Below are 14793 nucleotides of genomic sequence, written 5' to 3'. Positions count from 1 at the left end.
CATTACAGCTGGACGATTGTTTGCATCAGGTTTCCTATCTTTTTCTAGCAAACGTTTTTTGTCAGGCGACTTCTAGCTGGTTTTTTTTATTGACCGCCCGATATGTCAGCCAACATACTTCGCAGGGCTGTAACAGCTCGAGCTCGATCATTGTTTGCATCAGGACACTGTGACGAGAAGTTCATCATTTTTGAGTTAAATTATATTTTTTTCACTGGGCCTAGAAAGCCTTATATGCAGGCAGAAGAAAACAATGGTTTATATGATATTAATATTTTTATTTACATCAAACACAACTATTTCATAAATGTTCACACCTAAAAATAAATATTAAAATTTTAATTAAATTTTAATTTTTAAATGTATCTAAATTTTTAATATAAAATATAATTTTTTTTTATATTTTGCTTTTTTATGTTTTGATTTTTTATAGTTAAATATTTTAGTATTTTAATATTTTAATATTTTAATATTTTAATATTTTAATATTTTAATATTTTAATATTTTAATATTTTAATATTTTAATATTTTAATATTTTAATATTTTAATATTTTAATATTTTAATATTTTAATATTTTAATATTTTAATATTTTAATATTTTAATATTTTAAAATTTTAATATTTTAATATTTTAATATCTTAATATTTTAATATTTTAATATTTTAATATTTTAATATTTTAATATTTTAATATTTTAATATTTTAATATTTTAATATTTTAATATTTTAATATTTTAATATTTTAATATTTTAATATTTTAATATTTTAATATTTTAATATTTTAATATTTTAATATTTTAATATTTTAATATTTTAATATTTTAATATTTTAATATTTTAATATTTTAATATTTTAATATTTTAATATTTTAATATTTTAATATTTTAATATTTTAATATTTTAATATTTTAATATTTCAATATTTTAATATTTTAATATTTTAATATTTTAATATTTTAATATTTTAATATTTTAATATTTTAATATTTTAATATTTTAATATTTTAATATTTTAATATTTGAATATTTGAATATTTGAATATTTGAATATTTGAATATTTGAATATTTGAATATTTGAATATTTGAATATTTTAATATTTTAATATTTTAATATTTGAATATTTGAATATTTGAATATTTTAATATTTGAATATTTGAATATTTGAATATTTGAATATTTTAATATTTTAATATTTTAATATTTTAATATTTTATTATTTAAATATTTTAATATTTTAATTTTTTAATATTTTAATATTTTAATATTTTAATATTTTAATATTTTAATATTTTAATATTTTAATATTTTAATATTTTAATATTTTAATATTTTAATATTTTAATATTTTAATATTTTAATATTTTAATATTTTAATATTTTAATATTTTAATATTTCAATATTTTAATATTTTAATATTTTAATATTTTAATATTTTAATATTTTAATATTTTAATATTTTAATATTTTAATATTTTAATATTTTAATATTTTAATATTTTAATATTTTAATATTTTAATATTTTAATATTTTAATATTTTAATATTTTAATATTTTAATATTTTAATATTTTAATATTTTAATATTTTAATATTTTAATATTTTAATATTTTAATATTTTAATATTTTAATATTTTAATATTTTAATATTTTAATATTTTAATATTTTAATATTTTAATATTTTAATATTTTAATATTTTAATATTTTAATATTTTAATATTTTAATATTTTAATATTTTAATATTTTAATATTTTTATATTTTAATATTTTAATATTATAATATTTTAACATTTTAATATTTTAATATTTTAATATTTTTTAATTTCAATATTTCTGGAGTTTTTTTTTGAAAAGGTCCAATAAACCAAATTTCCAGTTTTTGCTTTTTGGATGTTTTTAGAACTGCCTTGAGTCAGGGATATTGAAAACCACCCAAAAAGCAAAAACTGAAAATTTGGTTTATTGGTCCTTTTCAAAAAAAACTCCAGATTTTAACTTTTAAATTAGGTATTTTCCAAGAGCTATGCAGGAAGAATAATTTTTTTTTAAATTATATAAATTTTTTTATTTACATAAAACACAAATTTTTCATAAATGTACTTACCTCAAATAAATATTTAATGTTTTGAATATTTTAACATTATAATTTTGTATAATATTTTATAATATGTTAGTTCTTTAATATTTTAATATTTATTTATTTTAAATATCAGTTATTATTTTAATATTTTAATATTTTTAAAACTTCAACATTTTAATCTTTAAATATTTGGAATTGTAGAATATAAGATTGGATTTTTTGGAGTTTTATAATGTTTGGAATTAGAGATTTTAAAATTTTCTCTCTCTCCCTCTCTTTCTATTTTCTCGCTCTTCCTGTTCCCTGCTATCTCTCTCTTCTCTTCCTCTCAATTCAACTTTTTCTCTTTCTCTCCTACCCTCTCTCCCTTTCTTTCTCTCCCATATTTTCTCACCTCTCTCTTTCTCACTTTCTCTCTACCTCTCTTACTCTCTCCCCTCTCCTACTATCTCTCTCCCTTTCCTACTATCTCTCCCTCTCCTACTATCTCTCCATCTCCTACTATCTCTCCAACTTTATCTCTTATCTCTCTTTCTTCATCTTTGCCCCTCTCACTCCCACTTTCTCTCTCTTACTTTCTATCTCTCTTCTTCTACCCTCACCCTATCTCTCTCCCACATTTTCTTTCGCTCTTCCTCCAGCATTCTCTCACAAACTCCCCTTTCTCTCCCTTTTCTACTTTCTCTCTCCTTTCCCATTTTCGCTCTCTTTCACTCCCTCTTCTCTCCCACTTTTCTCTCTCCTCTCCTCTTCTCTCACCCACTTTCTCTTTCTTTCTCTCTTTCTCTTCCTCTACCCCCACCCTCTCACTTTCAATCTCTCATACACACGAGCACACACACACACACACACACACACACACACACACACACACACACACACACACACACACACACACACACACACACACACACACACACACACGAACACACGAACACTTTCACAAACGCATACATACACACACCCGCAACGTCCAACCAAATCACAAAAAGATAGATTTCATTCCCACAATCGCCACGGTCGCACAATCCCCACGGTTGGGGTCCGTTTATACTTCCCCTTTCCAGCTCTTCCGCAAATATCCGTACCGAGATCCGTCCTCCAGAGCACGAGAGGGAAGAGGCGGTTATTTTAATTCCGCCGGGAGTTGAAGGATCCGTCCTCCTCCTCCTCCTCTACCACAAACACCCGAGCCACACTTCCTCTAATAAGGATGCTCCGGGTTCCGTTCTCCGTGCAGAACCGGAGAACTACTTTTCTTCTGCACACTTACCTTGCCAAAGTTCCGAAGTTTTCAGCAGCACCGCGGAACACCAACTCACAGCCACGAAATTATTTTGTTTTGACTTGTCAAAACGTGAATCGCAATTTTTGAACTAAAAAAAATACTAAAATTTAGGAATTTTTAAGAAGTACTTCAGTGTTCTAAAAAAATCCTAAATTTTAGGAAGAAAAAAATACTAATTTTTAGGTATAATTTGACAAGCTAGAACATAAGTTCAAAAAATACTAAAAATTAGGAATTTATACCTAATGTCCGTTTTGCGTGAAAACAACAACAGCAAAGTGAGCCGAGAAAGGTGTGAAACGTCATCCGCAGGATTTCAACTTCAACGCAAAGAACCTGCTGGCAGGAAAAAAGTTCCCAAAAAGAGGTCCAAAGGTGGTTCCAGTTCCGGTTTGGATGATTCCAGTTGTATGAAGCATGGTTCTACCGTGTGACTATGCAAAAAAGTGTTAACTTTTAGATTTTATGGTAAACTTTGAGTGAGAAATTTGGCCCAGGAAGAAACTCCACTTCAAGGAAGGGAAGGTTTGTTTACAAGTGCTCTCTGGCACGGCACGGCGCTGGGGAAGGACACTAGCGGCAAATCGATTTTTGGTGCAGGTTTTCCTTCTGTGTGTGGCAAGCAGTCGACGAGACGCAGAACGATGAAGTTTGTGCGGATGTTCCGGGTTTAGGGGGGTCGGCGACCAGCAACGGAACGGCAGCTCTCGATGACCACCCATTCGACGGCCAGTCTGCTGCGGAACGGCCTCAACGGGCCAGCCCATCATCACAAAGTGAGTAGCTGTGTTTCTGGGGAGAGGGTGGAAAATAAAACTTTGCCTTCTGGAAAACAATATCGTTTATTTATAAATATGCTTCAAACGTCCCGAGACCAATCAATCAAACGAGAGATGTTTGTGTGGGTTTTTGCTACGTCCGGGAACCGTCCACAACTTGGTCCGGCGCTATTATTAGAAACATAACTTTGAATGAAAAACAGCAAGTCAAGCAGATTTAAACGAACTCAGTTTCCAGAAACTTAAATCTCAACTCGAAACGCCCCTTTTCGTCACCCTCTCGAAATTCGCAAACGGAAGTTCTGGGCGGGGTGCCCTCCGGCGGCGGGGCGGAACATCTTCTCTGCATTTACGCGTGGACAGGTGAACATCGAAAAGTGATAACAAGAAGAGCGCAAGAAGGTCGAAAGAGAGGGGATTAATTTGTCGATATTTTGCTGACCGGGATGATGATGGCGCAGTCAGTGTGATGGAATCTTGTCGCCGGGTCCCCGAGTATCGGTGGCGGGACGACCAAAAAACACTTGATTTATTCATGATTCAAGGGTGTTGATGATACGCTTTTTCGTGTTTCGTCGTTCGTTTTTTTTTCTCCGGGGATGTTGGCGTAACCAGAGAAAATCGAGAAAATTTTTTGGGGTGGTGGTTTTGACCAGGGAACTGGACAGCTGGGCAGAGAACGCAAGGCAGGGAAAGTGTTTTGATTTATGTGCGTGAAGGGTGTGAGTGTGTCGGCGGTTCTTCTTTTCGGTGACTGGTAGCTGCCAGTGCGATGCAGTTATGCTCAGGGCATGAAAGTTGAAAGATAGCGCCTGTGCTAGTGGGTGGAAAGGTGGTAGAATTTTGAGGCAGATTGCTACAATTTTAATGAGATTTTCTAACCATTTCTGTCGGAATTTCCCTTGTGTCACGGTGCTTTTGAAGGTAAAGATTGTAAATTGAAAACAAGTCTCTTGGGTTTTTTAGGTACCCCAAAAGTCCTCGGAAAAAATACGTTCAATATATTTTATCAGCTTTGCACTTTGGACACTTTAGGGGGGTTAAAATCACTCTATAAATGAGAGGAAGGCACCAACCACCTAAAGGTGGATTAAGTAACGTTTTTTTTTTTAAATAGTTTTGCTGGCATTTTCCCTTAAAATTAATTTTGCGTTTATTGCTTTGTTGGAACAGTCATGTTGTCTATCAGTGAAAGTCCGTTAGCGTATGGAAAATGTATTCCGTTTGCACGTGCTACTTGATCCTGGTTTTAGGAGTTTTAACAGTTTTACCTTTAACAGTTAGAACCTTCAAATTAAAATATTTACATCAATACACTATAACATGCTCTCACATACACATTCTCATTATAACCTACTCAATCATGTCCTCTTTCCCGCTGACACAACCGGACTTGGACGGACTTGATCCTAGCTGTCCCACCCCGCTCCGAAAAAAAAAACAAAAAAAAAATTGAATGCTTGGCCCTTTTGAAATGTTAGTCTTGATTCCAGAATTTTCTACATATTTTTTTTCGAAAAGATCATAAAATTTCACAAATGTTTCATTTTTCAACATTCAAAATTAGACCATTACATTTTTTTGACATCATTAATATTTTTTTTAAACTGATGATTGCAGACAACTGAACTAGCGTAAAATGCGTTTCAAAACAAAACACAAGGCCTCGGTCAGAGCCGAGGGACAAAAATTTTTGCGTCGGCATAATAAGGCCGTTGCAAATATTTTTCAAAGTTTATGTCGCCAGGGAGCAAATTTTTTTTTGGAGAAGCTCCAAAATTTTAATGAAAATTCTATTTTAATCAACTGAAAACCAGTTAAAATGGTTTAAATGCATTTTCCTGCGTTTATAATCATACTTAGCTTGTTTGAACTCCTTTGATTTTTTTTTTAATTTTCATGAAATACCAATGTACAGTCCGACGAAAATTTTTTTTGCAAAAAAAATCCGTTAATACCTCGATACTTTGAAAACTAAACTGTAAAAAACATTTTAAAACCCTTTTTTCATCCAAATCTTAACACCTAGTCTTGTAATTTCAATTTTTATATATTTTTCAGTTCGTTCTCAAGATACCGATTTTTGAGTACACACAACCTGGGTGCTGAAAAGACAGAATGCGTAACGTGATTTCCGAATGATCCTCACTGCTCCTCACCTGGGACCTCCTCACTAATATAACTGCACTACAGCTGTAAATATAAACAAAGTAAAAGGCTTTGTTCAAGCTCAAGCGTGACATATTTTTTGCTGCTGAAGTGACTCGTTTTGAAACATTTTGGGTCTAATGATATAGAAGTTTACGCTGAAAACATAAGTTCTTCGTGCTTTTTTTGTTCGTAGATTAAACGATGGGCGGTTAAAAGAGTCATTCTTTGTTTTCAACGTGATGAAATATTGCGTCAGAAGTGGGGGAATTTTGTGAATCAGAAGTGCAACCGGATGGAAGTTACGAGATTATGTATCTTTGAAGCGCAGTGATAATACAGAAGTAACATTATTCAATGTTATTTGGCTGGTGCCATTCACAGTTACTGATTGAAGTTGAATTTTAAGTTTGGATTCCTATGTAACCGAACAGCGAAAATTTGAATCGTCATTCTTCGATGCGTTGCGCCATCTGTCGGAATTTTTGAGCTTTTAATCGCGAATGTCTCACTCAAAACCTATGTTTACAAATTGTTTACGAGTTTTCGAGCTAAACGCAATAAAAAAAATTGAAAAAAAAAACATAATTTTGAAAAAACAATATTGTTTAAAATGATAGAGCATCAAAAGTTAACAAAGTATCAGCTCGAATTTTTGCTCAAAAGTTGTTTTGAACGCTGGAATTTAACAAAACAGAATTCGCATACATAAATACAAAGGGCAAAAATTTCAATCGACATCCTTCGTTCTGTTCTGCTACTCAACACAAGATGTCGCATGTCGTTTAGCTTATGAATGCCAATTCGCGATTAAAAGTTCAAAAATTCCGACAGATGGCGCAAAGCATCGAAGAATGACGAATCAAATTTACGCTGTTCGGTTACATAGGAATGCAAACTTAAAATTGAATTTACAGCTCTTAGAACAACTTTTGAGAAAAAATTCAAGTGGTACGAGTGTAAACTTTTTGCCCTCTATAAATTAACGCAATAAAAAAAAATTGAAAAAGAAATAATTTTGAAAAAATAATATTGTTTAAAATGATAGAGCATCAAAAGTTAACAAAGTATCAGCTCGAATTTTTGCTCAAAAGTTGTTTTGAACGCTGGAATTTAGCAAAACAGAATTCGCATATATAACCTCAAAGGGCGGAAATTTCAATCGACATTCTTATCTCTGTTCTGCTACTCAACACTAGGTGTCGCATGTCGTTTGGCTCTTGAACGGCAATAGCGCTTATGGAAATGTTAGCGACGAATTATGGCAATCTCGATTTCATCTCTTTTCTTAAGACTGACTCAAAAGCTCGACGCCCTCGACTATTTAATTCGCAATTCGCAATTTCGCAATTTTCAGTGTAAGAACGGGCCTTGACCGATCTTATGCACTAGGTTCCCGACGAACACGCACTGCCCTTACACCTACATCTCACCCTTGCTCTGAGTCAGTACGAGCAGCACGCTAGAACACGCTTTGAGTGTTCGTGCCAGGCATGCACACCTTCTTTTCCGGTTACGCATTTTAACTCGGCCGGGGGTGGTACATTACGTAGGGTTTGATGTAAGTATAAGCGCCTAACCATTTATAGTGTGCCTATCAACTTTCATTAAAGCAAAAACTGTTTTATTTTAAGTTTGAATTCAAAAACTTATTATTATTTACTGTGTATTGTTTTCTCCTAAAATCTTCCCTATTGTCACAGACAAACAGACGTAAATCTCTTTTTAATTCCATCAATCAGGAATATAACGGATGATTTGAATTTAAACTTAGTTCTCGGATTATCCACCAGAATAGGATGGCGCTGCAATCAAGGCACACTTTCAAATGACGTTTAAGCTAGCGCGCCAAAAGTTTCAGGTAGCGCGCCAAAAGTTTTGTTTTTTTCTGCTGCTACTTGAGTGTGAGGATGGACCAGTTTGGAGAAGATTGATCGGTGGAATTTTTGGATACGGACCCGCTTCCGGGTGTGGATTCCGCTGAATGGTCTGTTGAGCATTTATAGATAATACTCAATCCTTCCCGGCCGAACCGTTAGAAGAAGAGACGCCGGATTGGTTTGAAAGTTTTATCACAAAACACGAGCTACAGGATGAAGATATGCCGGATGCGAACTGCGGAAGTCTACTGCTAGACCGACACGAGCCACTGGACGAAGAAATGCCGGAAGCTACGAGTAACGATTCCGGTGTTCTGAACATCGGAAGATTCTTAGGCAATTCCAACAACGAGACGCCGTCCCATTCAGCTGATTTTGTTATTTCATCCGTCGGCGTTGGTAAATTTCAACTAGATCTTGAATGAATGCAATTAGAAACTGAATTTGGTCTACATTATAGATGGTGTACCCAACTTGACCAGGTGAATGGGTTAGGCAATGCAGTGTCCACCGGAATCGCCTCGCCAACCTCGAGCACGCAAGAGACCGCGAGAATCTTGACTCCGTCGTGGTTCTCAAATCCGGCCTTCGTGAATGACGCGGTGTCCAGCGATGGCAGTTGCGCGACCCGGCCGACTTCGAGGACGCAAGAGACCGCGAGAATCTTTACTCCGTCGTGGTCCTCAAATCCGGCCTTCGTGAATGACGTGGTATCCAGCGATGGCAATTGCGCGGCCCGGCCGACTTCGAGCACGCAAGAGACCGTGATAATCTTAACTCCGTCGTGGTCCTCAAATCCGGCCGTCATGAATGATGCTGTGTCCAGCGATGGCGATTGCGCTTACCACGATTTCAGCAACTCGGTATTGACAACCCGGCCGACCTCGAGAATGTTGACTCCGTCGTGGCCCTCAAATCCGTCCCTCATGGATGAACCGGTGTCCAGCGATGGCAATTGCGCGACCCGGCCGACTTCGATCACGAGTCTACCAAACAGCGTTTGCCCTCCTAAATTGCTTGCCGAGAAGGTAGCTTAACCTCACGCCAAGAAATTTATTATTTAAACTCATGGCCAATTTGTGGGCATTGTTCACAAACAGCGCAGTAATACCCAAACCACCCTCAAACTGGTGCATCTTTCCATCAACCTCTGTAGCCTACACGAATGTTTCCTCGGCAAGATTTACCTAGTGCATGGCCGCAATCGGACGCGGACGTGGACCGTCTGCGTGAATTTGAACTTCTTGCATTCTTCTCACATGTTGGTAAACAAATGTAAATGTTAGTAAACAAATCTCCCTCCTCTCACTACAACAAGAGTGACCGCGTTCACTCACACACTAACCAATTCTCATATACAGTGATGCTTAATGCTAGTATTGCACTATGGGGTTTCAGGCGGCCATAAATGGAAAAACCGACATACTCTAATTATTTTTTTGGTATTTTTTTTCGAAAATAAACATTCTAACTAAGAAAAATCCGGAGTTTGAAAGTTGTAGGTTCAAAATTCACTGAATTGCAGACCTTCAAAGGCGAAAATGGTAAGAAAAAACATGTTTTTTGACAAAAAAAATGATTATTTTTCATAGTTGTACTGTGTAGCTGTTATTGTATTTTTTCCTGCATCATTATATATATTCAGAAAGGTAATTGATTCAACTTTTCAATAACATTTTACAAAACACACTTTTACAGGCAAACAAAAATAATAAAAATAAAAAAAGATGGATTTTTATTCAAAATTTAGTTTTTTTCAACTTTGTTAATGGAATACTTTTTTTGTGTGCATTTGTGCGATCTGAAAATTTTGCTGCTTAAAATTTGAACCATGTCCTAACTTGTCTCTAAATTTCAAAGTGCACTTATGTGCACTTTTTGAGTTATGCCATTTTGAACATTTTGATTCTTGCAAGAAAATTAATGATTTCGCGTATACGCTTGGTTAAAATCGCATTATTTACCTGCGGAGGCAGAAATGACGTACCTGCTATGTATGTTTTGAAATTGATTTGATATTCATGACTTTGTTGGTACTTAGGTACGTTTAATAAAATTAGAAATTTCTATTCAAAGTATTTTACAGTAACGATTCGTCGAATATTCATATCAGTTCGTTGTTGTGTTCTTTTGAAAGTATGGATAATAATACCGTAGTGTCCCTGTACGATATAACGAAGCACTATTCTGAAAACGTGAGAACTGCTTTCGAGTATATTTGTAAGAATTACAACATTGCAGAACCATCACATGATCAACTCAGGGAAGAACCACAGAGGAAAAACTACGCATGCTGTTTTTTTTTCTGTTTGAGTATTAAGACACGGAATCCTGATTACAAGGACTATTGTATCGTACGCATGCTGTTCTGTAGCTTCAAAACGAGGTATACAAAAGCCCATAGAAGAAGTTCATATTTTAAGTAAATCTAACGACAATCGGTTACATAGTGATTTTGATTTAGAAGAATTTATCGTGGAAAACGTGAATTTTGCAAGTGGATCAACCAAAAACGTGGACGAGAATCCATACAATGTTCCATAAAATAAACCGTCTAAAATTCTAAAACACCGCAAAAATCAAATTTTAATTGGAGAGGAAGGGGGGTCTTCAAGAGAGGTGGATTTTAACTCAAGAAAAAGGGGAGGGAGATTGAACGTAAATCAGAAACCGCCATTCCGTGCATCAAATAGACAGAGCAAGAATATTACAATTCACCACTTTAATGCATGTGGCCTCAAATATATATATGAAAAAATCGAAAATTAAACTTGTTTTTTTGGAAAAATATCAAAATTCATTTGTTTTCATTATACTTAGTACAAACAACACAAAAAAGTCACAAAAAAGCAAAAAAAAAATTTTGGCCGCTCGCTTATATGGAAATACCCCATAGTGCGCATATGCGTGCTTCGCATAAGAAACCCCCATATGAGGTGCATATGCGAGGTTTAACTGTAAAATTAATTTTTCTATTATTTGATTTAACAATTAAAATTTCCGCAATTTATGCCGTTAAGGTTGGGGGGGGTGGTGTCTAAAGTTATGTGGCATGGACTCACAAAAAGAAACACACAGCAGTAAATAATAAATATTTGACTTAAAATGGATTTGTTACGCTTAACAAAATTTTGTTGGTGGAGAGGAGGGAAGGGGGGGGGGTGAAAGAAAGAGGAGGGAGGGGTTGTGTCCTTAAAGTGGGGATGTATTAGCTTATCCATAATTTAATAATATAAACTTGCAATACAATATATAAGCAATTCTGTTGCACTTGCAAATGTATGAAAAGACTATTTATTATAAACAATCAACTATTGAAAAACATGAAAAGTCATAAAAATGGACGTATATCATTTCAATACCATACAATTTCCCAAATTTGTATGAAAAAACATTCAAAAAGCAAAAAAAATAATTTGGCCGCCTGTTTGTATGGAGATGGCCCATAGTGTATTGGCCACCAGATCGAGCTACTAGCTAACATTTTTCCATTTTTTTTTGTGATTGATGTATTTTCGTTAAATTTGTTCAATGATTTACGTATGTTTGTCTGTGGTAAAAGTAATCAATAAGTCTAAATTTTGCCAAAAATCAGTGACGACAATGAACACAGCTGTGCGTTGCAGTGGAACAAACTGATAAGATTTAATTAACTTTTAATGGTCTAGAGTCTAGACTCTAGAGTGTGTCTACAGTAAACTGTTCTTATGTAAAACTATCAGTATGGAGGTCCTCAATAGCGTTAGTAAGCCAAAAATAGAACTATCAACTGTTTAATTTTCCAATTCAACAGTCATATCAAATAAATGTTTGGTGCAGTTTTTTTTATATTCGCAACTATTCTTCCCTTCCATTTCCAGACAAGATTCTTTCTTGTAATGATGCGCCTCAACCTGAAGTTTCTGCTGATATGTCTCTGCTTCGCCGTGTTCCTGATCACGTTCACGCTGTGGACCAACTGCGGCGGGGATCTGCCCTTCGCGCGGGGGCTCGTCCCCAAGTGGAGCAGCCACGCCCGGTACGAGAGTGGTGAGTTTTTGTTTGTTTATTTGAAATTTATGGGTGGGACTAAATGCGCGATTTTGTTTTCTTTCAGGCGAGAATCCGCTGGAACTGACCGAGGAGATCGACTGCGTCATAAACCAGGAGTATACGATCGGATGTCGGAGGGAGGGCGACGAGGTTTATTTGCCGTTTTCGTTCCTCAGCAAGTACTTTGAGGTTTACGGGTCGTTGAACACGGTCGACGGCGCTAAGCGGTTCGACTGGGCGCATAGCTATGGGAAGGTTAACGCGCCGAAGGGCGGGTACGATCCGAAGGGGATCTTCATGTACTTTGAGAACTACAACGTGGAGATGCGCGACCGGGTCAAGTGCATCAGCGCGATCGAGGGCGTTCCGATTTCGACGCAGTGGGAAAGTCAGGGCTATTTTTACGCCACGCAGATTGCCCAGTTTGGGCTGTCGCACTATAGTAAGAATTTGACGGAGCCGGAGCCGCGGCGGAAGATTGTCGAGGATGGCGACAAGGAGATGGCCGAGTGGAGAGTTCCGAAGAACAGCTCGTTGAGCAGGGCGTTTGTGCGGGAGAAGGAATCGACGGTGGTGCATTTTTCCACGGGGAAGCAGTTTGACAGTGCGATTACGCTGCCGATGGACCACGTGCTGGATCTGGTGCTGAGCGTGAACCTGTTGTTGAGGCCGAACTCGAGCTTCACCGTCACGTTGCAAAATCGCGAAACGCAAAAATTGTACAACGTGATTTACATCCTGGCGGATCTCATGATGAGCGTTCAGGACGACAACATTTACTATGGCATTGGCCAGAACAGCACCTCCAACTGGCGGAGGTTAACTCGGGACTTGTTTGTAGATCTGCAGAAGGGTCTGCCGCAGTACATCAACACCGAGAAGCGACGCAAGATGCGGCGGACGGAGCTGAAAGTGGTGGAAATCTCCTTCCTCGGCAACGGCAGCTTCGACAACTTAACTCTCGCGACCAGCGAACACATTAGTCACTTTTACGATGCCGCCGAGTGGATGATCCGTCACCAGGACCAAAGCACCGGCGGTTGGCCAATCCCAGTACGAAGAAAGCTCGGCCCAGGCTTCGGCGAACTCTCCCGTGGGTGGTACTCTGCGATGTCCCAAGGGCACGCGATTTCCCTGCTCGCCCGGGCCTACTTTCACTCCCGGGGGGACAAACGGTACCTGAAGGCGGCCCTGGACGGGCTCAAACTGTTCCGGATACCGTCTTACCAAGGCGGCGTCCTGGCGACCTTCCTCGGCAAGTACGCCTGGTACGAGGAATATCCAACGACGCCGCCGTCGTTCGTGCTCAACGGGTTCATCTACTCGCTGCTAGGGCTTTACGATCTGAACTCGACGGCGCCGGCGAACCACTCGAACGAGGCGGCCGCCCTCTTTGAGCAGGGCATGCTGTCGCTCAAGAAGATGCTGCTGCTGTTCGACACCGGCTCCGGGACGAGCTACGATCTGAGGCACTTTACGTTGGGTGAGTTGATCACGATTTTGCATCTTAAGCCCTTTCAAATATTAGTCTTCATTTTTAAATTCTGATCATATTTTTACCGGTTAGATCACATAATTTCTTTTGTGATATTGAGATTTGGATCAATTGCTGCTGAGATATTGGCAATTTAAGAATTGAAGAATTGAAGAATTGAAGGATTGAAGAATTGAAGAATTGAAGAATTGAAGAATTTAAGAATTTAAGAATTTAAAAATTTCAGAATTTCAGAATTTCAGAATTACAGAATTTCAGAATTTCAGAATTTCAGAATTTCAGAATTTCAGAATTTCAGAATTTCAGAATTTCAGAATTTCAGAATTTCAGAATTTTAGAATTTCAGAATTTCAGAATTTCAGAATTTCAGAATTTCAGAATTTCACAATTTTGGAATTTTGGAATTTTGGAATTTAAGATTTTATGAATCAAAAACCTTAAGAATTTAGGATTTCTTTTTTCGTTTTTGGAACTCATTTTTCGTTCCCTCCCCACCAGGAATCGCCCCCAATCTGGCCCGCTGGGACTACCACGCGACGCACGTAAACCAGCTGCTGCTGCTGGCGACGATCGACCCGGACCCGATCATCGCCCAGACGGCGGAACGGTGGAAAAACTACATGCTCGGTAAGCGAGCCCAGCACAATTAATGGGAAGTAGTTTTTTTCCTGTTTTTTCTGTTGTCAAAATACCAACAACAAAAAAAAATGCAACACTGGCTCTTCCTCTTCCTCCTAATGCCTTACACACACATACACGAGCACACATACAAACACACATTCACTTACAAGTGAAAAATGAGAGAAAATAAATAACGAGCAAAGTTAAGCTGATTACGTCAAAAGAAAAGACAACCACAACATTTTGAGAAACAAATTTGCAAAAATGAATTTCTTTTTTTTTGTGAGAAAAAAAAGAATTGCCGCAAAAAAACACAACTTTTCACACATTTGTAGCTAGGGTATATGACCCTATTTTGGACCTAGTACCTATTTTGGACCTATTTTTATTAATCGAGGTAGTTCAGGCTTTTAAAGTACGAATTCACTGAATCCAAACAACAGAAAGTGTATACAGGATC

The 14793-nt window shown here is 36.4% G+C and overlaps 1 protein-coding gene across 2 annotated transcripts; it reads left to right on the top strand.

Moving 5' to 3' along the window:
* Positions 1-3651: 3651 nt before the first annotated feature.
* On the top strand, positions 3652-14545 carry LOC6047377 (D-glucuronyl C5-epimerase B). 2 transcript variants are annotated; one of them, XM_038260392.1, is made up of 5 exons: positions 3652-3903; positions 3979-4154; positions 12046-12214; positions 12282-13700; positions 14211-14545. In XM_038260392.1, the coding sequence occupies exons 2-5, from the start codon at positions 4089-4091 to the stop codon at positions 14360-14362; spliced, it is 1806 nt and encodes a 601-aa protein (XP_038116320.1). In that variant the 5' UTR covers positions 3652-3903; positions 3979-4088; the 3' UTR covers positions 14363-14545. The 2 variants fall into 2 exon arrangements, with proteins under 2 accessions (XP_038116320.1, XP_001864445.2); XM_001864410.2 differs by having other exon boundaries at positions 3652-4154.
* The last annotated feature ends 248 nt before the right edge of the window (positions 14546-14793 follow it).

Source organism: Culex quinquefasciatus, chromosome 3 (genome assembly GCF_015732765.1).
Source record: "Culex quinquefasciatus strain JHB chromosome 3, VPISU_Cqui_1.0_pri_paternal, whole genome shotgun sequence".
In the NCBI taxonomy this organism is placed as follows: domain Eukaryota; kingdom Metazoa; phylum Arthropoda; class Insecta; order Diptera; family Culicidae; genus Culex; species Culex quinquefasciatus.
The sequence above is the reverse complement of the archived record's forward strand: the minus strand, read 5'-3'. Positions and strand labels throughout refer to the sequence as shown.